Consider the following 21,535-nt stretch of genomic DNA (forward strand, 5'->3'; position numbering starts at 1 on the left):
GTGGGAGCAAGGAAGATGTTGAGTTCCGGGAAGCCATGGGGCTGGCAGACCCCGAGGACGCCAGATTTGTCGCCGACTGGTTCGGAAAGCTGTTGCTTTTGAAGGCCAATGTGTCAGGGCAAGCTCCATCTCCGGGCTTGTCAGAGTCGGATATCAGTTTCCTCACCCTCGGCAAACCGGCGGTCTGGGACCCCGCGGCAGGGGGACTGAACCTGGCAGAAACCCGAATACAAGTCGCGAATCTGTTGGCTAGCGGCGCCTTTACCGACGAGGAGCGGTTTATTCCGGCCATATACGCGGCGTCTAGCTCAGATTACCGCATCTCAAGCATTGGTGACGACTTGCTGAAGAGGAGTTCCGTCTCCCTCGAAGATAAAGCCCTGGTTCAGAAGCTCTACAGGGCACACTCAGCGCTGCCGGCGCCATATCGAATTCGCATACTCGGAATCTTGAGCAAGTCAGAGATTGCTACGACTTTCACGGATGAGATTCTTGCGGCCTTCCGCCAAAACGTCGACGTACCGGCCGAGTCTAGCGACGCCATGCAGGTCGATGGCCAGCAGGTTGTCAAGACCTCTGGCCTCGAGCGCTACAAGCTCCACCGGGCACTGTTCGAGTTCATCAACTGGGTTGCTCGAATCGGGTCTGGAAAGACCGATTACAACAAGATCGGCCCGCCACTGGTGAATCTGCTCAGGGACTTTATCAGGGACCAAGGCTGGCCGAAGCCTGCAACCCAAGCCCTAGACGAGAGCACCCTGCGCTCCAGGGCGTATGAGACCATCGGGATCCTTGCCAAGGGAGCGTCCATGTCGGATAGTGAGCGACTCTCCTTGGCCGGATGGCTCTTCCGCTCCCTTTCCGAGGACCCGACCTCTGACGTTGTTGTCAACATCGACGGCGCGCTCTCGAGCCTTACAAGCCTGTTCAAGCCCCCACACAGTTTCTCCCTCAACACCCAGCTGCAATCTATCCTTTTGACCTACATGACGCTTAAGGACGATGATGGTGATGTCGTCCGGAGTGCTCGGCACGCCGTCACAAAGTGGGCGAATCATTGTCTTCCATTCTCCGACGTTTTGGCACGCTGGATCGACATCCTCGCTATCGCCGGCCGCCCGGACGAGCGCAGCGATGTGGTCGAGGAAGGTCAGAAAGGGCTGGATCCCTGGACATACTATGCCAATGACGACAGGACAGGGGTTCTGCCGGACTGGAAGGAAATGGTTCAAATGTTTTTCAGGGAGCCCATCGCCCCCCTCAATGCTGCTTCCATATTTGCTGGCCGCGGCCGGGGCGTGGACGTGGACGACAAGGGCCCGTTCGTAAACTTCTCCTCCCAATCGCTCCCGGCGTTTCCCGTCGCTGTCAATTATTGCAAGCAGATTATGTTCCTAACAGCGCTTGGAAAATTTCGGATCGAGCCGGGCTGGGAACGGCGGCTCGGGGCTCTCCTGCACTCTGACCTTTCTACCCGGCTAACCGTACGGGAATACCTTTCCGCATTTACCCGCCAAGAGCATTCTCTTTTCCAACTTCTGCGGGCTGCATTTGATGGGATGATCATGGAGGATACAAGGATCGCTGAGCCATGTGCTCGGTCTTTTGTGGATATTGCATCTTTATCCCCTAGGGCCGTTTTGGAACCACTGGCCTTCCGGTCCAACGAGCTGCTAACCTTGATCAAATCGAACAAGAAGGAGCTTCGGCTCCTCGGTTCGCGGGCATTTGGGATACTTGCTGCTCATCCCAGCAACTCTCAACACTCTGTCGACAATTTCACGGAAGCCTTGATGGCCATCGCAAAGGGGCTCGCCACGGCTGTTGGAGCGGAGCTGAACGCCGTCGAGGGTGCTTTTCTTGCTCTTGGACACCTCGTCTCGCGGCGCGCGTACTATGCTGCTGCTGGGAAGGACGGTCCTGCTGAGGGTGTTGCTAGTCACGGCCAGATATTCCCATCTCTTACGTCTGTTTCATCCAAACCAACAGCAACTCAGGAGGCATTATTCGAAGCGTACACTCAGCTCTGGACTGCAGCCATCCTTGCTGCCCCTGGCGGCAGCCAGAGTGCAGAGGGACCCCAGGACCTCTCGACAACATTGACAAAGGATTTCATCGACCCACTAGTCATGCACGCAAAGAAGGGCAACGAGAAGGCCATAACTGCTCTTGGAAGGCTTGCTATAGCACTTCCGGAAACAGGAGCAACGGATGTGAGCACCACCAATGATACGCTGAGTTCGATACTCGAGTCCCTCTACTCCCTGTACGAGCTTAGGCAGGCCGAAGTGCACTTCGCGGTCGGCGAGGCTCTCGCAGCAGCAGTCGCTTGCTGGGATGCGGAAATTGTCCGGCTCACCCTCGATGTTCAGGGAGAGGGAACAGGCTTTCAGGTGCCCAAGCGCGGGGCACGCCTCACTTTGGTCTTGGACAAGCTCCTGGCTGACTGCAAAACTACGAAGCCGTCCTTGCTAAAGGCGTCTTGTATCTGGCTATTTTGCCTCATCCAACATTGCTCCCATTTGGAGGAGGTTCAGTCACGACTCAGGGAGTGCCAAGCGGCCTTTATGCGTGTGCTCAGTGCGCGGGATGAGCTCGTTCAGGAGACGGCCTCCCGAGGTCTTGCACTCGTATACGAAAAGGGCGACTCAGGCCTAAAAGGAGAACTCGTCCGCGATCTCGTGGCAGCATTCACCGGCGCAGGGCCGCAGCTCAAAGTCGACCAAGAAACCCAACTCTTCGAGGCCGGCACTCTCCCAACCGGTGAGGGCAAGTCCATCACCTCATACAAGGACATCGTAAGTCTTGCGAACGAAGTCGGCGATCCGAGCTTGGTCTATAAATTCATGCAACTCGCAACCAATGCAGCCACGTGGTCGACCCGGTCGGCGTTTGGGCGCTTCGGTCTCAGCAACACCCTCTCCGACTCGGAGATCGATCCCAAACTCTACCCCAAGCTTTACCGGTACCGCTTCGACCCGAACCAGAATGTCCAGCGATCCATGAACGATATCTGGAAGGCGTTGGTCAAAGATCCAAAGACCGTATTGGAGACGCACTTCGACGCCATCATGCAGGACCTCCTGAAGAGTATCTTTGGAAAAGAGTGGCGAGTCCGCGAGGCCAGCTGCGCTGCCATCTCCGACCTGGTCTCTGGACAGCCGTTTCCCAAATATGAAAAATATTACAAAGACATCTGGGCATCGGCGCTCAAGGTGTTGGACGACGTCAAGGCGACTGTCCGGAACGCGGCGTTGCACCTTTGTATCTCTCTCTCGACGACTCTAGTGCGGCAACTCGAGGAATCTGGTTCTACATCAACAGCCAAGGCCATGATCAACGAGGCTCTCCCCTTCTTGCTGTCCGAAAAGGGCATTGAAAGCAGTGTCGAAGACGTGAAGCTGTTCTCGACGATCACGGTCATGAAGATCGCCAAGAGCGGTGGTGACGCCCTAAGGCCCTACATACCAACGATGATTCCGCACCTGCTCGGCCTCCTGAGCACGATAGAGCCCCAAGCTATCAACTACCACTACCAGCGCGCCGGCGAGGAGAACCGCGAGAAGATTGACAAGCTCCGCAGCGCGGCCGTCTCGCACAGCCCCATCGCCGAAGCTATCGACAATTGCCTCCGCAGTGTCGACGCGGACGTGATGAAGGAGCTCGCTCCGAAGCTCCAAGAGGCGGTCAAGACCGCCCTCGGCATGCCCACCAAGATCGGCTGCGCCCGAGTCCTTTCCACCCTCGCGACCCGCCACGCGCTCTCCTTCGCCCCTTACTCGCCGGCCTTCCTCAGCCTCCTCGAAAAACAGGCACTCGATCGTAACGACGAAGTGAGCCAGAACTACGGGCGTGCGGCCGCCTACTTGGTACGGGTCGTGCCGTCTCCTGACACCAAGACGCGTTTTGCCGACCGCCTCGTGTCGCTCTATCTCGCAGCCGAGGACGAGACGCGGCGGCAGAAGGTGGCCGACGCCGTCCTGGCGCTGGCCAAGATCTCCCCGGACCACTTCGCCGCCCTCGAGACGCAGCTCCTGCCGTTCGCGTTCCTGGCCCGCCACGACACGGACGAGTATGTGCGCCGGGCCGCCCGCGAAGCCTGGGACGCCCATGCGGGCAGCACCAATCTCACTGTTGTGCGCTACCTGCGCGAGATTGCGGCGCTGGCCGCGGCGTGCCTGGACACGGCGCAGTGGGCACTCCGGCACGCTGGCGCCCTGGCTGTCGCCGCGGCGGTCGGTGCCGTCGTCGCCGCCGGGGAGGCGTCCGGGAGGGCCAACGCCGAAGCGCTGCGGGAGGTGTGGCCCGTGTACGACCGGGCGCTGGCGCTCCGCACGTTTGAGGGCAAGGAAGCGCTGCTGGAGCCGCTCCCCGGGTTTGTCAGGGCGAGCAAGGTGCTGCGGGAGGGTGGCGGTAGCGAGGAGGCGGTGGCGCTGGCAGGGCAGCTGCACAAGATCGCGGTGCGGGAGGCGAAGCGGAACAACGATGCCTACCGGCCGCACGCGTTTGCGTGCTTGTGGAAGGTCGCCGCGGCCCTGGAAGACCTCGAGATGGTCGGGGAGATCGCGGACGTCGTGGGGGAGTACTTGGCGGCGCTAGTGGTCGGGGGGGGAGAGCAGGGGGGTGTCGATGCCATGGACGTCGACCCGCCCGAGGAGTCCAAGCGGCCGAGAGGAGACCTGAATCTCAAGAGCCGGACGGCCTGGGCGGCGGTCGAGGCAATCGTGAGGGGGTACAACCGGGTGCGGATGAAGAAGGATCCCATAGCGGTCCTCCAGGACGCCATCGCCGCCCTCGAGAGCGCTGCTGGCGAAGGATCCAAGACGCCTAACATCCGGTCGCCGGGCATCGCAAGGCCGGAGCTTGCAACCATTAGGCGGATGTTTTGGTATGACTGCGTTCGAGAGATTCTGGAGGAGGCAGCGAGCGGAGCGGCCGTTGCTGAGGGCGATTTCGATAAGGAGCGCCACGGACGGGATGTTGTCAAGTGGTTCCTGAACACGCTAGACCTCGCTACAGACGATGCTGGCACTGAAGGCCAGCGTCTGGCAAAGGCCAAGGCAGTAAACGCTACACTACGGCTGGGGAAAGCACAGGCGGGGCTCTCGGCCGAGGCAGATTGGAAGTCCGAAGTGAGGAGCCTTGTTGACAACGCTGTGGCCACCGAGAGGTCGCTCGAGGTGCAGAAGGCTTGGAAGGAATGTCTCGATCTGCTTAAGTAACTGTCTTGTATGTATCTGCATGCTAATTATAGTGCTTGAACATCGAAAACACTGCCTACGTTTGACGTTCTCATCCGCCAGTGTTGTTTCGAAGTGGTGTGTCCTTTGCAGTTTCTACTTTTTCAATCTGCACGTTTGGCTTCCCTGCACTTTCTGGAGAAATGTTCGAGGGATAGGTCGATATGAACTGTTCCTCGGCAATTTGGACTTGCTTTCAACTCTCTAACTTGCTTTCCTACCTTGCATTAACCTTCGGAAGCGACTCGTGCTTCGATCGGTGACCCGACTGGCAAACGATGGTTATCGACCATCAAACTCAGCACTCACGGTTTCGACCTGACGATTTTTCCTATCACCTGAACATGGCCCATGACTGGCGCACTCAATCAATATGAGATATGGAATTCCTGCCTTGAATCCCTCCTGACTCGTCACACCCCTACGAGCTTCTCCAAGCACGTTGCTATGGGGGTTGTTCGTGACCACCCCCGATCGCTCGGGTGGCAAAGATCCATCATCTTCAAAGCTTGAGGGGGCAGTGGCTGAGGGCAAGTATGCATCCGGTAAATACTGTGTAGCTACTTAGGTATTCTCAAAGCTCACATCCTACATCCAGGTACCGCCGCATGTTGGCTGATTCTGGGTTCTGGCGTTGCTATATTGACGAGCTAGGGGACTTTTGGGTCAGGATCGACACTGTTGTGCCGCCCTTCTCTTCTTTCCTGGCTTGACTGAATCATGCTAGAGGAGACTCAACCGGGTGCGCGGTGTTTGCCAGTCGCTATCTGACCGAGTCCACACCGGAGCTCAACGAACCATCTGCGAAGGCTACAAGGATTTCAAATTGAATGGCTGTTAGGTCACTACCCACATCAGACGCACGGGTTCGATAGCCACATGCGCGCTGCGGCGACTCAAGAGAAGGAGGGAGACGTCACAAAGCACGGACGCGACTCTCGTGACCGGGCCATGATGTAGGGGAGCTATTGATGCTTATGGCAGTGGGAGAGGTTCCACGTCCCAGCAGTAAGGGTTTAATGTAAAGCTTGACAAAACGTGACGACACTGGTTTAGGAGCGGCGATGCTGCTCAGGTACCGAAGCGCATAATTATATCGCCACGTCGTCCCGGCCGAGGCTTTTGGAGACGGTGACGGAACGGACCAGCAGCCGGATACTTTCTGGTACGTAGAGGCAGTAATGTGCAGAATCTCTCTCGAGGCTGTCAGGGTCAAGCCCTCTGGATTTTCGTCGTGCGGTATGTAGGCGAGCGGTCCAGGTCTCGTGACCATTCTTTTGAATGGGAAGAAACTGAAGGCGGGTTATTGCAGCGCAATTGATGCCGTGTAAACCGCACTTTCCTACTCCGTACGTACAGACATACAGACAGCCCGGCTACCTTAGGCAGGTACCTAGATAGAACAAGGCCGTTGCAGCTACTATGTAAACACATCCAAGACATGTTCCACAAAAAGATCTGGAAACCCCGGCAGGAAGGGGAAACTGCTTGGCTGTGACCAGTTCACCGTCCTGTACAGAATAATTACTCCGTAGATCTCTATTAACTTTCGATCCAGTCAGGACAATATCTCTTAACACATATAGTGTAGTCGGCTTGCCAGCGACGCCCTTCCTTCCAGAAAAACCATCCAAAAACAAAAAAAAAAAAAGAAAAAGAAAAGGAGCCTACCATTCGTGGCCAATGGACAGAGGGAAGGTGCCACGGTTCATTGCCTGCATCGACCTGTAGGCTCCATGATTGCCCGATCCGCAGGCCCGGGCCGCAATTTTTTATTTTATTTTATTTTTTCCCTTTTTATCTCGAAAGCGTGTGCGAAGCAACAACGCGCACTAGCATCACGGGCGAAACATCGCGCACAAACCTTCACAGGCGTGCGTGATGTTCCTTCGCGCATTCCATCACAACCCTTTTCCCTTTTCCCCTACTGATAACCGGCGGATGCTTGTGGAGGGGTTCAGAAGTTTGCCGCCGTGTGTAACTCCCATGCCGTCGCAAGCTTGTCATTGATAGAGCCACGCCCCACTGGGGTTATTTTTTGACACAATTTGTTGCTTTGACTGACTCATGACGGCAACTGAGGGAATTCTGATGATTGTAACCGACAAAGACGAGCTTGAAACAAAATTGCTGTGTGCAGTGCGGGTTGATACCCGCCATCAATCAACACCGTGACCGATAGGCTTTTACTGAACACTGACGGGATCTCGGTGATCTGCACAGCAAGCATTCAGGCGCCCGGCATGCCCACCACCACGCCCACCACCACGTGCGACGGAGCCAAGCGTGCAAGTTCGGGCGTTAGGTTCTCTGGTGCAGAGGAAGAGCGTGCGCCAAGTAGTGTACTCCGTACTGTCCTGCGTACACAGTAATGTACCGTACCTACCCCACTTGATGCCTTTCGGGGAAGGAGGGGAAACCGCTGAGTGCCCTCGTTCTGGGCCTCGGGGCACGATGCCGTTGCATCAGCCGCTTCCGAGTTACGGTGGCGGGCTGACGGTGCGATCTCGCAGCGCGACAGCCTGTTGCTTCGCTGCCTGCGCCCCTGCAGAGAGAGGTGCATTCAACTTGCATGTGCCAGGCTCCGATTGATGCCGGGCCTTCGGTCTGCCGCTGATCACCCGAAACGTTCCAAACAAAGCACTGCTGATTCGGGACATTGATCCAATCCGTACACACATTCTTACCACAGCCTACGTATTGGACCTGCAGAGTAGCGTCTTGGGGTATAGAGCAGCTGGACCTTCGTTCTAATCATCTTTTTTCATATCGTGAATCAGAATACTGATGCTGTGCCGCGTGGGCTGAGGGGGCCAAACACGGAAAAGAGAATGCGCGCTTCAACAGGCCGGACTTGCTCCACCGAGCCATGACGTCCACTTCGCCGAGCCTTGTTCCTCGGCTGGCCATTGCTCGTTTCCACGAAAGCTTCGACACCTTTGTTTAGGTGTCTGTGCGCCTCCCGTCTCCATTCCCCCGAGCCCTAAAAGAAGTAGGGAATGACTACACAGTGTGTACGTGAAACACCGGGCTGAAGTTTGCTACGAGTATACTATTAATCCAGTCTCTACAAGAGACGAAAGTACCTACGTATGTACACAGTATTCATTATCATATATACTCTGTACTGTGCAGCCGCCTCAGAACTCAGGGCATCAACTTGCTATCTAACAAAAGTCGGCTGGACAGGGGACGGCTTTTTTGCCTTGCTTGTGGCGATCTTTGTTCGAGACATTGGCAGCCTATTAATGATATCCGTGTTCATTGTTAGTTACCCGGTGGTTAGTGCTGACTAATTAGTTCAGAACTACCACCTGTCTCCCGACAGGTAGGGCCAAAACCCCCGGACATACCAATATAGCCAGACACATTGCCACCAAATTTCCTATATAATCGCGTCTTTATAAAAGGCGCTATTAAGTTCAATTCAAGTTTAATTACTATTGTAATAATAGCCTTAAATAGCTATAAATAGTTTAATTGTAAACTAAGCTCTAAAAAGCTTAAAGATATAGTAAACTTTAATTCTACCTAGTTATAACTAGTTAAATAATAGGTTATATAACTTGCCTTTATCTCCCTCTATATTATACCCCTTATCTTTATTACTCTTAATACTCCTAATTATAATAGTACCTTCTCTTTTAGCCTCCTAGTAATAGTTACTATCTTCTATCCCTAGTATTATTACTATAGACTTATAAGTATATTACTTTTTAAACTTCCTAATGTCCTTTATAATAGCTATATATATAGAGACTCCTTCTTACCCCTAGATAGAGATAATAACTTAATATCCTCTTCCTACCTATCTTTACTATTTATAAAGTCAAATCTATCATTATTACTATCGTTAATTAACATTATAATCACATTACTAATCTATATCCTAGGACGTTTAAGGGATAGGAGTTTAACTTCTAATAATAGCTTCTTAGCTAACTAAGGGATCAGGACTTCTTTTCTATCTCTAAAGTCGAAAAAAGCTAGTAGCTAACGCTCCTTTAGTAGAACCTAGAGAGAGTCGTTATTATTAAGAGGAAGATAGTTGTTCTTGTTAGTCTTTTCTAAGAATTTGGTAAAGGTCATTATATAAAGGTAATGCCTATTAGTACTAGGAATCTTATTCTCTAGGCGCCTTTTCTAGACTTTGTATTCCTCCTTATACTCTTGTTTAATCTATTTAATAGTAATATAGGTAGCTTTTTAACTAATATCTCGAATTATCTTAGCACTCTTCTAAGCTTAGATCTTCTAAAACTATTAAATCTACTAGATAGTTATATTTATTATAACCTCTCTTATTAGCTTAATAAGTTAGCTTTATATTTTCTTAGTAGATAGTATAACTAGATAAGCTCTCTTATTTTTAGTGAAGTTATTTAGATATTTATATACTAGCTAACTCTTATTAACTATTAATATAATATCCTAAAAGTGTTCTTATATTAGTAAACTAAAAAGTTTAAGATATTACTCTTAAATATAGTTAATACCTTTTTTTATATATATCTATTACTTATTATTAGAAATTATTATAGGATATCTAATACTTATATTAAATTATACTTTCTCCTTAATCTAGTCTATTATAATATATTAGTTTAATAGAAAAAGACTAGTCTTTTCGAATCCTATTATAATATTTTAGCATTTGAAACTAGCCTCTTAGATTTCCTAAAACCCTTTAATAAAGTCTATCTAGGTAAATGTAAGATCGCTATTTCGAACTACCTACTAGAGATATCATTAATATACTTCCTTAAGATAGTAAAAGACTTTTATATCTATTAGCTAGATAAAGTATATTAAATAAGAAGAGAGGAAAATAATAATAATATTAAATAAGAAGTAGTATTTATAAAGCTTAAGGTTATAATATCCTATAAAGTTATCTAAGATAAGTAATTAATATATATGTTCTTCTAATAATATAGATATATAGATTAAATCTTTAAAGATAATATTATCTAGGTTAATAAAGTATATACTAAGAGTAGAATTATAATTATAATAGTTATAACTAAACTATTCTTTAAAGCTTATACTATATTATTAAAACTTAGTATAGATAGTAAAGGAGTATTTATTAAAATATTATATCTAATCTATTATAATCTTAGCATTATTAAATACTATCTCTAACTTATAAAATTATATCTTCTTATTAAGACCTTTAATATCTTAATATTTTAATAACTACTATTTAAAGATATAAAAGGCTAGGATAGTATTACTAATAGCATTTCTAATACTAATTATACTTATTAACTCTTAATTATAAAGGTCTAGAATCTCTAGCTAATAAAATACTATAGTTAGTATTCTAAACTAATATTTAGAAAAGAGGAAGATACTAATCTTCTTCTTCTTATCTATTTTAATTATTAAGATCTTAAACTACCTATTTAATATTATAAGTATATATCTAGTCTTATCTACATTCTAATAGCCAGATATAATAATCTTAAAGCTTTTAATAGTATCTTTAAGCTTATTAAAGAATATCTCTAGTTCTTCTACTTATTACTTAGCTAAGAGTCGGTTTACTTCGACTAGTTTAAAGAATATTAGCTAAAACTATAAATAATTCTATTTCTAATATGGCTACTAGTACTTACTAATAAGAAGGTAAAGAGAATTATAATATACCTATAAGTGATTAGTAATATCTTAGAAAAGATCTTTAGTAGCAAGAAAACCAGATTCTATAAGCTAGTATGTGTATCCTTCGAAGGTAGATTCTTCGTCGTTTCGAAGCGATCGAGGTCTTCTAACTACGTTACTACTAGTAGCTAGAAGTCTAGTATCCTTTAACAACTTTAAGTGCCGGCCAACCTAGGTCTTTCTAGTCTTGAATAGTTAAGCTATATACTATATACTAGGTTCCTTTCTATAGGGTAAACGGCTAGTTTAGTAGTAAGTTTAAGTGGTAAGGAGCTATTTAGCAGCCCATATACTAGCCGGTTCCTGGATTTAGTCGGTCAGAGGCATTGTATATAGGAAAGTAGGTTAAACTGGGCTTGTAGCAGTGGTTATGTCTTCGAGTATAGGGAGTTAGCTGGTAAAATTGGACACGGGTTTGGACGTGTACCTGTCCGGCCGTATCTAGGCGTCCGGGGGTTTTGGCCCTACCTGTCGGGAGACAGGTGGTAGTTCTGAACTAATTAGTCAGCACTAACCACCGGGTATCCCCCAGAGCCGGAACAGATGAAACGCACGGTGGCTGCTGTGCTAGTTCGGAGAATCGAGATGGAGCCGCATGTTGTAAGATTTTGTCAAGAACCACCACAGTCCAGTCCGAAGAGGCATCCATGTCATCATGCCTTTGTTTCGCTGCCCGGTGCATGCGTGGGCTGGTATCGGGCAACTAGTTATAGTTTCTCTGAAACGGAGCAGTGTCAATATCCAGGGCTCAGGCCGGCAGAAAAACCTTTATCTTAAAAGAAGACACACAATCCGTCGATGGCCTTAAATTACTTTGTTGCATCCGTTTTTAGGCGTCTTTGGTGATGCAGTTGTTCCTTGTAGCGTGAGCTTTTGAGTTGGCCACTAAGAGTAGGGTGTCTATTTAGCGACACCCCTCACACGGATTGGCGGGGCCTGTTCAAAATTTTGTAGCTCCCGGCGCCACTGAGGATCCTGAGCACACCCCATCGGGCGGGAAGCAACACCGATTGCCGTCAGATCAGATTGAGGTGGTAGATTGAGGTGGTTTGAAGCTGCAGCCAATCGAGGTGGGGTCCAGGGTGAAGCATTCGAGCGCCAGCGACTGTAGTAGCGCACTCAAAGGAATCGGCTACTCTGCTTCCAATTGAGGTTCAAATTAAAGATGAATGACGGTGAGCAGTGGGCGTGGTGGTCTACTCTGTACAGACACATGCGCTTGCCTTGACGCTATCTGTGTTGTGCAACGCAACTCCGGCCGGGGTGGGCAATGAACAGGAAGGGCAGCTCAGGTCCTCCTTCCAACAACTCGGAATTCCCAGCTTGATGAGCGTGGAAGGGTCGGACCATATTTATACGCAGCGCAAAAATTGTGGCAAGGGTCACGATACTTGGTGCGGCTTGAAAACTCGGAGTCTACTGCTAGGTAAAGAATACGTTTTGGTTGACCTCGGTGTCTGGGTTCGGAGTCGCCGGAGGACGGAGAGAAAACGCGGACGACTTAGCGTTCCCGCGAAATATCTTGTCGCCCGCCCGGGGGTACGCACTGAGAAGGGGGCGACTGGGTGCATGGCAGGCTTGCTGCATGCAGCGCCGTGAGCGCAGGCACGGTCGGGAACTGACGCGATGATTGCGCTTGGGTCGGCCGCTTTGGGCTGGTCTTCCCCACCTTACCAATCCACCCGCCAGGCAAATTCTCTCCAAGACGCTCGGCGCCTTCCCAGTTTCCACCTCTCCCTCTGCTTCGCAACTCCACACAGCGCCCCTTCGGTCTCTGTTTTTTTTTTTCCCCTTTTCTTTTTCTACCCCTCCACACCCGCCACCCTTGCATACTCGGTCTGCTTTTTCTCCTTGCGCCCAGTACTGCTGCGATTTCAAAAGCATCTTTTTGCTGTGTCTTTTGCTGTCGTTGTATCGCACTTGGCGTTGTTGCTTTCGGCAGTCTTCTTCGGCAGTCTACCTAGACCACAGCGTCTCGCGTCTCGCCCTCCCTTTTGATAATCGCGCGCCATCCGCCCCGCAGGACGAGAATAGGAGCTTTACGTGGCTGCCTTAGTTGTCATAAGAGTAAGTTTAACGCCCCTAAAGCAAGTGGCCGCCACCGTGCTTGCCCTGGTGCTCTGTTGTGGACCAAGTGACCCGGATGATGTTGGAGACTCCCACCGGGAGAAGGCGTGGGAACTTGTGTTGGTGGGGAAAGGTTTGGCCCAGGCTTGAACCCCTGGATTGTGAATGTTGGCTCCGGATCACACATTGGACCACCTGGTCCGAGGGTTCACCTCGACTTCCACGATGGCACTCCCCGCGCGGGGGGAGGGGGGGGGGGGAGAACGCTGGTCCTTTGCATCGTCAGTCCGCCAGACCTTGAACAGCCTCCCTCAAACCCCGACCCTCACCGCGCTGCGACTCGCCGCCTCTTCCTTCGTCGCCTTCGATACGCTGTAACCGGCCGCCGAAGTACTCTTTGAGCCGATATTTCCGCAGTTAAGGGTGGGCGACATCGTCTTTTCGGAACCTGGTCGCGTGGTTGTCGCAAACGGGCACCGAGTGATTCCAAAGTTCAAGGTTGCCATAATATTTCCCAAAACCGATGGACTTCGGATATCTCCCTACGACACGCCGGGCAGTGCTTGGGAACAAGGACGTCATGGATTGGGAGAGGAGGCGTCGATGTAGGAGGCTGACGGATGCCGAGGCGGAAGGCTCGTCGATCAGAGTTCTTCGGTTTGCGACCTTCTTCGGTTTGCGACCTTGTCGAGGGCCACCTCCACCCTCGTCATAGTTTTGATGCTATCTACCCACCTGATGCTCTCGGACCTGGTTATACCGTGCAGTTTCAGGGTGGCTCGCCGCATTCAAGCAACCCACGATGGGCCGAAGGAGTTTGAAGGGTTGTCTGGAGCATAACCAGGATTTCTCACGTCGTCTTGGACCCGTCGAGCTTGTTTTCATGACTCATGAGCAAGCTCTTCGGTATGGAAGACGGATCCTTGTTCCAGGATACCTACCACAAAGGGATCTTGTCCAAATGGAAGGCCCTACGGGCAGGCTTTGTCTCTCGTGGGGCAGCTCTTTCAGGCTTCATGAGGGATTTGGGATTTCGGGTTCTGACCTGCTATCATCAAACCGGTCATCGGATTTCGGGTAGCGCTGCCCGGTTCTCTTCCTGTCCGCATCTTCCCGTGGTTTCCAGACGGTGTCGCGAGCCGTGTTGGCTGTCTTGGCTGAGGACGCGGGGCCGTCATATCAGCCAACACTGCAGTTTGCTCTTGGCCATATCGCCGTGGCGGAGTCTTGGCAGGAAGTCCTCGGAGAAAGATGTGATTCCCTCCTACTTGAATGGGGTGAGGGTGGATGATTTGCGGTGGATCTCCACGCCATTGATTTGGACCTCGAGATTGAGCACCACAGGACGTCGCGAGAGCGGTGCTTTGGCCCTCCAGCACCCAGGCTCAGTCCCCACCGACCAGACCATATGCTGGTCACCTTTGGAGTATTCACCGTTGAGGGTGACTTGACCGTTGTACGGGACGTCTTTGCCAGCATTGTTCGTTTGTCGGCTGCGTCAGGGGTCCGTCGAATCGCCCGCCTTCAGGTCAGCAACTTCTTGGACAGGCCTTTGGACGAGTTCGAGATGGGGGATACCTCCTCATACCTGGGTCGCTTCGAAGTCAGCAAACAACTGGTTCATCGGCCAGCGTTCTCTCCCTCAAGAGAGGTCAACGCCGATGCACGACATTTTAAACATGGGCCCGCCAGCTGTCGCAGAGTCGCTAGCTTGATCTCGCTCGACCCCCCCGAGATCACACCCGCCACAGCGTGGAGACAACGGTGTCTGTCAATGGACTCAGCAAGCTGTTGGTCCTATACCACGTCTCGAACCACTCGTCAAGGGGTCCTGAGAGGCCGCTTCCGATACCGTCGACACCTGCTTCTTTGCCTGCTCACCGTCCTCTTTGGTCCTGCCACCTCGGCTCTTCAGCACATGTTTTGCCGCTCCTCGACTCTTCAACCTTGTCTTCGCACACTACTCTGCCTCGTGCATGCTGCACCAGGAGCCTGGTTTGTTGTCGGGAGTGATTTGCGGCGGGTCTGTTCTTAGGCGAGGGGGCCATTCTCCGTAATTCCGGTTACCGAGATAACCCATGGCGGGACAAGACATCCATCTCGGTGACTACCCAGCTTCGGCCTTGCTATCTTGGCGCTATCTTTCGCAGTCCCAATCAACAGTGGGTGCCGAAGAACGGACTGTGATCGGCTGCTCTGACAGCGAGATCGCAATTGAGTTGTGTCTCTCGCGGTCTTCTGCTCTCGGGTTTTTCCACCCTGGAATCGAGCCAGCCTGTTGGTTTTCCGATCCCGACCGAACGCATCTCCGTCTTCACAAGCCATCGGTCTCCGTGACTCCTAAACTTCCGGGATTGGAGGCTCTCAAGTTCAGCCGAGTTCTTGGTCTCAACCGTGCTGGCCGTTGGACTTCGAGCACCTTATCTGGGCGTAGACTTGAGCACACAAGCCATTTTTCGGCTTTTGCTCGAAAGGCGGCATTTATTGTCTCGTTCTGTTGCTAACGGTAATCAAACAGGCCGCGTTCGACCGGAGTTTCTCCGCCTCCCTTAAATTTCAGTTGAAATTTGAATGCTCTTGAGTCCCCTCCAGTTTTCAGCGTTCGACTCGGCCGGAGCCGGCATTTCTTTTCGCCCGTTCACTTGGGATTCTCTTTCGGCTGCATTCTCCTGTTCCGGCGGGACTTGCCGAAGCTCGTCTCCTCGTGTCTTGGAACACGGTTCCTGAGGTCGCTTGAGTTCCACAGCGTCAAGGCATCTTCGGAACAATCGCTGTTCGGATCCTGATTCCGACACGAACCTGCTTCCAACCATTTCGGTTTGTCGGGTGCCACCGTGGACATCTTGAATATTCAACTGTTCTGGCGTTCTTGCACTGCGCTTGCACTGGCGTGATCGGTATGTCTGCTGTTTCCTCTTTTTCACCTCTTTCGTTGGAGCTCCCATCTTGAGTCGAGGCTTTGGCTCTTTCTCTTTTCTTTGTTCTTTCTTCCCCTCCCTAGGTTCCGTGGTCTTCCAGGTCGCTCTTTGTCGTGTGTGCGTTGTCAACCACTCGAGTTGGGGAAAAATGGGGAAGCAAAACGTGCTATCCCAGCTACCCTGAGAGCGGGCAACATCGGTCAGATCAAAGACACTGTACGGGGTATGTTCCTGCCCTGTGTTTGTCCGGTTTATCGCGACGACTCGTAGTCTACGGGCCTTGTGGACATGATGATTGGGTACAAGTGTCACCACTGCCATCTCGACCAGAAGGGGGCTACCATTGCTCGAAGCCTGCCATGATGGCTGGCAACCTTCATGGGATGCTTCACCCTTGTGTGATCTTGGCAATACGGGAGCAACAGGGGCTCGAGTTTAGGGCATCTGTTGCTCTACCAGCGACGTTGCTTACCATACCCCCTCCAAGCGGACGGCGGACCGCATCTTCGGACCCCTTTCCCTGCTACTCGGATCCTTTCCCCCTAGCGTTGGCAGCACCAGCCCGTATTGGCAGTCTGACTATCACCATCACGTCCGCAAGCACGGATGGGACGTTCTCTGACGCCCTCGTTGGAAACGCTGGCCTCTCGTCTTCTCCAGATCAAGGAAGCTGGAGTTCTGGCCGTTACGCCGTAGGGTTGACCTATTGGACGTAACGGACTCTCCTTAATCGCTGCGTGGCCTCTCTCCGTTTCCTTCATGGTCATCTGGGAGCGCCGCGGGAATTTCGAGATCAGCCACTTAGTACCTCGTGCCTCGTGGTTGTCATCTCGACGTCATGTCCGGCCATGATGTCTCAACAGGGTCGGATTGCCAACGCCTGACATTCCAGGAACTGGGTGGTTTGAAGGTCTCCTGCATATTCTGGACGAACTGGAGCCCATCACACTCTTGCCTCGGCCCATCATTGGTGCGAGTCATCACTGGGCGCGAAGCTCGGATTATGTCCCCCTAATACGCATAGGCGGGACGAGGGCTTCCAGCCCCCACGGCCATTCTTCGCACCAGCTCAGCTTCCTCTTCTTGTTTCTTTGTTTCTGGTGTTGTTGTTAACCTCTTGCTTTCGAAGTACAGCACTGATAAGCGCGTGTTCCCTAGTTTCTGAACCAAGCGAACCAAGCGATCGTCAATATTCTCCTTCTACTTGCAATTTACAGAGCTGCGGCCCCTGATAACTTCTCTGTAAGTGATTTTCTTTAGTTAACACTATCGACTCTTTACATTCCTCTACATACTATAGTCTAAAACTAGAGGAGTTGTCTCCTCCGGTGCCGATACTTCCTTGATTTGGAAGTGGCTAAGCTTTTCGTTGCCCTGACGTTGTGGCTTGGTGTTGTGGCTTAGACTATTGTACTGCGAAGGCAGAAGACAAAGAGGGTATCACATTTCGCGTTCCAAAGGGGTGCTCTGCTGATTCCAGAGCCTCGCCCTAGCATACCAGCACTTTGCTCTTCTAATGTCGAGCTCTGTTCACTTTAATCGGCTTGATACTAATGTGTTCAATAGGCATTTCCCTTGACGTTGGTTCCTGTTTGGCAGAGCGCTAGGTATGTATAGTCTCTCTTCTGTCTTCGCTTATTAGTTACCCGTTATTCTTTTACTGCCTATTCTCCCCTTTATTTTTCCTGTCGTTCCCTGGTGTCCTAGTGGATAGCCGTCTTATTACACCCTTTTCCCCTACCTTACTTCTCTCCCTACTATAGGGAAGGAGTAAAAACGGACGATCTAAGACAATGCTCTCGGCGTCGACTTCATGACATCTTATTTTCCTGTTCGTTCCCTCTTGGGATATTAAGATCCGTTCGACTCTTAGTTGGCGAACGAAGGGAACTCCTACGATGTTCAGACCGGAGCTATTAGATGTCTCTACAACGTTCTATAGTTCAAATCTCCGGGGAACGTGCGTTAGGGGGGGGGGGGGGGGAGGACCTACAAGCAAGCGCGAGTAGTATGATCCTCCCCATCTGCTCTACTTTATTTTCTCTGTCTAGTTCTCCTTTATTTGCTCTCTAAGTTCGTGACACCTACCAAAGGCGTCCACGTAAGACTATCCGATCTTCTACCCTTATGTTCCTATAGTCATTCGGGTATGCCTAGCTACATTTTTTTATTGTTGTTCGGGAAGCTACGGCAGCTTATATCGGATGTATATGATAGGCAAGCTTATATGATGACCTTTTTCTTATTGTTTCGGGGATAGTCGGGTATCGATATCGGATGTATATGTATAACTATATCACGCGGAAGTCCGCGTGATATCCATACTTCCGCGTGATATCCATCCTAACCATCCCTCTACCTTTACAGCCTCTTTCCTTGGTCTAGATATGTACCCTCCTCTTCCTTCTGCCTACCTTTCTTACCACTACCAGCCTGTCCACTTCTTCTACTACCCTTCAAGAAAAATCCTACTCGTTCTCTATACGCTTCCCAAGTCAACTCCGACTAACTATCGCCAGCTTTAGTCGACGGTCTGATACATCAACCTCGTTCTTTGAGCCTTTTCTTACAATAAGGTAAGTATTTTCTTTAATTTTTTGTTTTCCTCTAGTATATATAGGCTTGGAAGTTTTGGTTTCGCGATGCCTACTTTTACCTTGTCTTTTATATTAACGATCTCTTTTCTTTCCTAACTTCGACATCAATTTGTTTCCCTTCGAACTTGATTATAGCTAAGCTAATTTAAACTCTAGCAACGATGGCTGAATATACCGCTACTGGTCCCCCGGGCGCTACTGCGAATGGCCCAAATATGAATGGTTCTAGCGATAGTTTCGCGCCGGCTGCTCCGATTACTGCCTCGAACGAGGCACCAAAGACTCTCTGGTATGTTTCCGTCACATCACTACGAGTTATAGGATATATTCGCTAAGACTCCTAATAGGATGGGCGAGATGGAAGGCTGGATGGACGAGAACTTCATTAAGAATGTTTTCCAGACTGTCCTAGCCGAGAATGTCCAAGTCAAAGTCATTCGCGATCGTCACTCCGGGTACGTCTTTTCACCTTAATTTACGCCACTTATAATGCCCCTCCCACCCTATAATGTTATCTTCCAAAGAACCTCTTTACTTTATAGTTATTTTAAAACGCCGGTTTCGCTAGAATCCCGTTATAACACCTAGCTGACTATATTATAGCAACGCTGGCTATTGCTTCATCGAATTTGGGACTCCGGAAGCTGCCCAGAAGGCACTTAGTCTAAACGGCACCCCGGTGCCGAACTCGACCCGTGTCTTTAAGCTAAACTGGGCGTCTGGTGGTGGCCTAGTCGATCGTCGGTATGTTTAAACTCGAGTTATTTTGCTTATACTGCCGCTAACAACCTTCCTTAGGGACGACCGTGGTCCTGAATATAGTATTTTTGTTGGAGACCTTGGTCCTGAGGTTAACGAGTTTGTACTCGTGTCCCTCTTCCAGTCGCGCTTCCCTTCCTGCAAGTCAGCCAAGATCATGACCGACGCCATGACGGGTCAGTCCCGCGGTTACGGCTTCGTCCGCTTCAGTGATGAAGCGGACCAGCAGCGCGCCCTGGTCGAGATGCAGGGAGTTTACTGCGGCAACCGCCCGATGCGTATCTCTACTGCGACCCCGAAGACACGGTATGTAAAACTGAGCTCGAATCACGGGATGATTCCTAACCTGTCACAGCTCCCACCAGTACGGTGGTGCCCATGGCCAAGGCGCCAATCCGATGATCCCTCCTGTTCCCGGCCACCCGGGCCCTATGTGGGGAGCCCCCGCCTACTATGGTCAGGGCGCTGCATTTAACCCGATGCAGCCCATGAACCAGTTCACGGATCCCAACAACACCACTGTTTTTGTCGGCGGCCTCTCGGGCTACGTGACCGAGGATGAGCTCCGCTCCTTCTTCCAGGGATTCGGCGAGATCACCTACGTCAAGATCCCGCCTGGAAAGGGATGCGGCTTCGTGCAGTTTGTTCATCGCCATGCAGCGGAGATGGCGATTAACCAAATGCAAGGTTATCCCATCGGCAATTCGCGTGTCCGTCTCTCTTGGGGTCGGTCTCAAAATAACTCTGGCGTCGGCACCCCTTACCGCCCGGCACCCCCGCCGCCTCACTACATGGGCGGCATGCCCCCTCATGGCGGCCCTCCTGGTCCTGCCGGTCCTTATGGCGGCCCCCCGTTCGGCGGTAACCCTCCTCAGGGCCCCCCTCCTGGTCCCATGCCCGTAAGTGTGACGTCTTCTCCACCTTCCCCCTTCCTCCGATGTCCACTTTGTAATCACTGTCCTGGTATTTGGACCCTTTGCTAACGCACTTTGCAGTAAGTCTCGTTCTGGGCTCGCTATTCTCGTCGTTCCTCGTCGCACGGAGTTCGGGGGGCGGTGTCACGGTCTCGGAAAAGCATCAACGGTTGACAGTTTTCGAACTTGCCTGCGCTTCTTCCCCGTCTTGGGACCTCGTTCGGTTTTCACCATCTCGTTGCTTTGTCTTTTCTGGGGCATTGCTCGGCGTTTCCGGTTCCCGCTGTGCGTCTCTGCTTGACTTTTCGCGCCTGGCATGCTCTCTCATGACGAGTCCCATGAGGAACGGATAGGGAATGATGGATGGTTGAGGAAGGGTCGTTGTTCTCCCGTGGTTTTCCGTTGATTTTCTTTTCTTTTTCATCTACTGTGCTGCTACTCTTTTGAGACGTTTGCCCTCTTCACTTTCGTTTCGTTTGTCCGTCACCCGCGCGGCTCAAGATTTACGGTCTACCATGCCGGGTCAGCGCTCAGGGAGATCGTCAGGAGGGAAGCCTGTCGGATTGGGATCTAGGCCATCCGATTGGTTTGAAACTCTTAGCGAGGACGAGGAAGTTGTCTTCTTTGAATGATGGTTTTCTCGGGGATATCTAGACACGGTTGATTGGTGATGCTTTAAGCTGCCTTCCCACCGTTCTTGGGTCCTGCTCTGGTTCTGGTGCAACCTCGTTTTATGGCTGGTATTAGGGGACGATTATTTTACTGGTTTCCGCAATGCTATTGTGTCATCAAGTTGCTGCGTTCCCACCTGCCTGTGCGTTCATAATGAATACCCCTTGTGCTTGGCGTTGTTACGTTTGCGTGCTAACGGTGTGTCTAATTACGTGCGCTTGCTCTGGTGTGTATCGCGCTGTCGCCGTGTCTGGTTACCGACTACCACCGGCTCGTGCGCTGTTTGTTTCCTTGACTGAGCGGGCTCCTCCTCTGCAGTTTGTCTCTTGTGGTTGAACCTCATCTTTCGGACTGCCTGCTTTTTCTTGGGCTACGTTTTCGGGTATGGCAGTTTGACTAACGGCCCCAACAGGTTTCAACAGGCTAGATCAAGAGCTTCGTAGTACCGCGAGCCTAAGCGGTGATTGGCTTAACGGAGACACAGCAAGTTTACATACATATAACATATATAGGACGTGGTTCGACTCTACTTCAAGCTGCTTGGGTCTCCGAAGCGGCGGAAGGGCCAGCCTAGTCAGGCTGGAGGGGAAGAGGATCTCGTCGCTTCTCTCTGGCATTCAATAATTAATGGGTGCCTAATTAGGCCACAAGAAACGCTGCAAGGAAGCTCGCTCTAAGGGGGCGCCGAGGAGGAAGTTCCC

At 51.0% G+C, this 21,535-nt stretch overlaps 2 protein-coding genes across 2 annotated transcripts; both read left to right on the forward strand.

Moving 5' to 3' along the window:
* Positions 1 to 35: 35 nt before the first annotated feature.
* Positions 36 to 5,222, forward strand: MYCTH_2051640 (uncharacterized protein; the record flags this gene model as incomplete). Its single annotated transcript, XM_003658958.1, has 2 exons — positions 36 to 4,307; positions 4,422 to 5,222. The coding sequence occupies 2 exons, from the start codon at positions 36 to 38 to the stop codon at positions 5,220 to 5,222; spliced, it is 5,073 nt and encodes a 1,690-aa protein (XP_003659006.1).
* A 7,538-nt stretch (positions 5,223 to 12,760) lies between these two features.
* On the forward strand, positions 12,761 to 20,952 carry MYCTH_2087998 (uncharacterized protein). The gene is made up of 11 exons (XM_003658959.1): positions 12,761 to 12,974; positions 15,493 to 15,871; positions 17,051 to 17,134; positions 17,459 to 17,499; positions 18,412 to 18,468; positions 18,646 to 18,778; positions 18,837 to 18,944; positions 19,093 to 19,233; positions 19,288 to 19,554; positions 19,604 to 20,147; positions 20,244 to 20,952. Exons 6-11 carry the CDS (start codon positions 18,651 to 18,653, stop codon positions 20,244 to 20,246), a joined length of 1,191 nt encoding a protein of 396 aa, XP_003659007.1. The 5' UTR covers positions 12,761 to 12,974; positions 15,493 to 15,871; positions 17,051 to 17,134; positions 17,459 to 17,499; positions 18,412 to 18,468; positions 18,646 to 18,650; the 3' UTR covers positions 20,247 to 20,952.
* Positions 20,953 to 21,535: the final 583 nt, after the last annotated feature.

This window comes from Thermothelomyces thermophilus, chromosome 1 (assembly GCF_000226095.1).
Source record: "Thermothelomyces thermophilus ATCC 42464 chromosome 1, complete sequence".
NCBI classification, from domain to species: Eukaryota; Fungi; Ascomycota; class Sordariomycetes; order Sordariales; family Chaetomiaceae; genus Thermothelomyces; species Thermothelomyces thermophilus.

Coding starts and splice junctions, on each gene's coding strand:
- MYCTH_2087998 (XM_003658959.1), top strand. CDS start 18,651: ATGGCTGAATATACCGCTACTGGTCCCCCGGGCGCTACTGCGAATGGC. Junction 18,945..19,092: donor ATTCGCGATCGTCACTCCGG/GTACGTCTTTTC, acceptor ACTATATTATAG/CAACGCTGGCTATTGCTTCA. Junction 19,234..19,287: donor GGTGGCCTAGTCGATCGTCG/GTATGTTTAAAC, acceptor AACCTTCCTTAG/GGACGACCGTGGTCCTGAAT.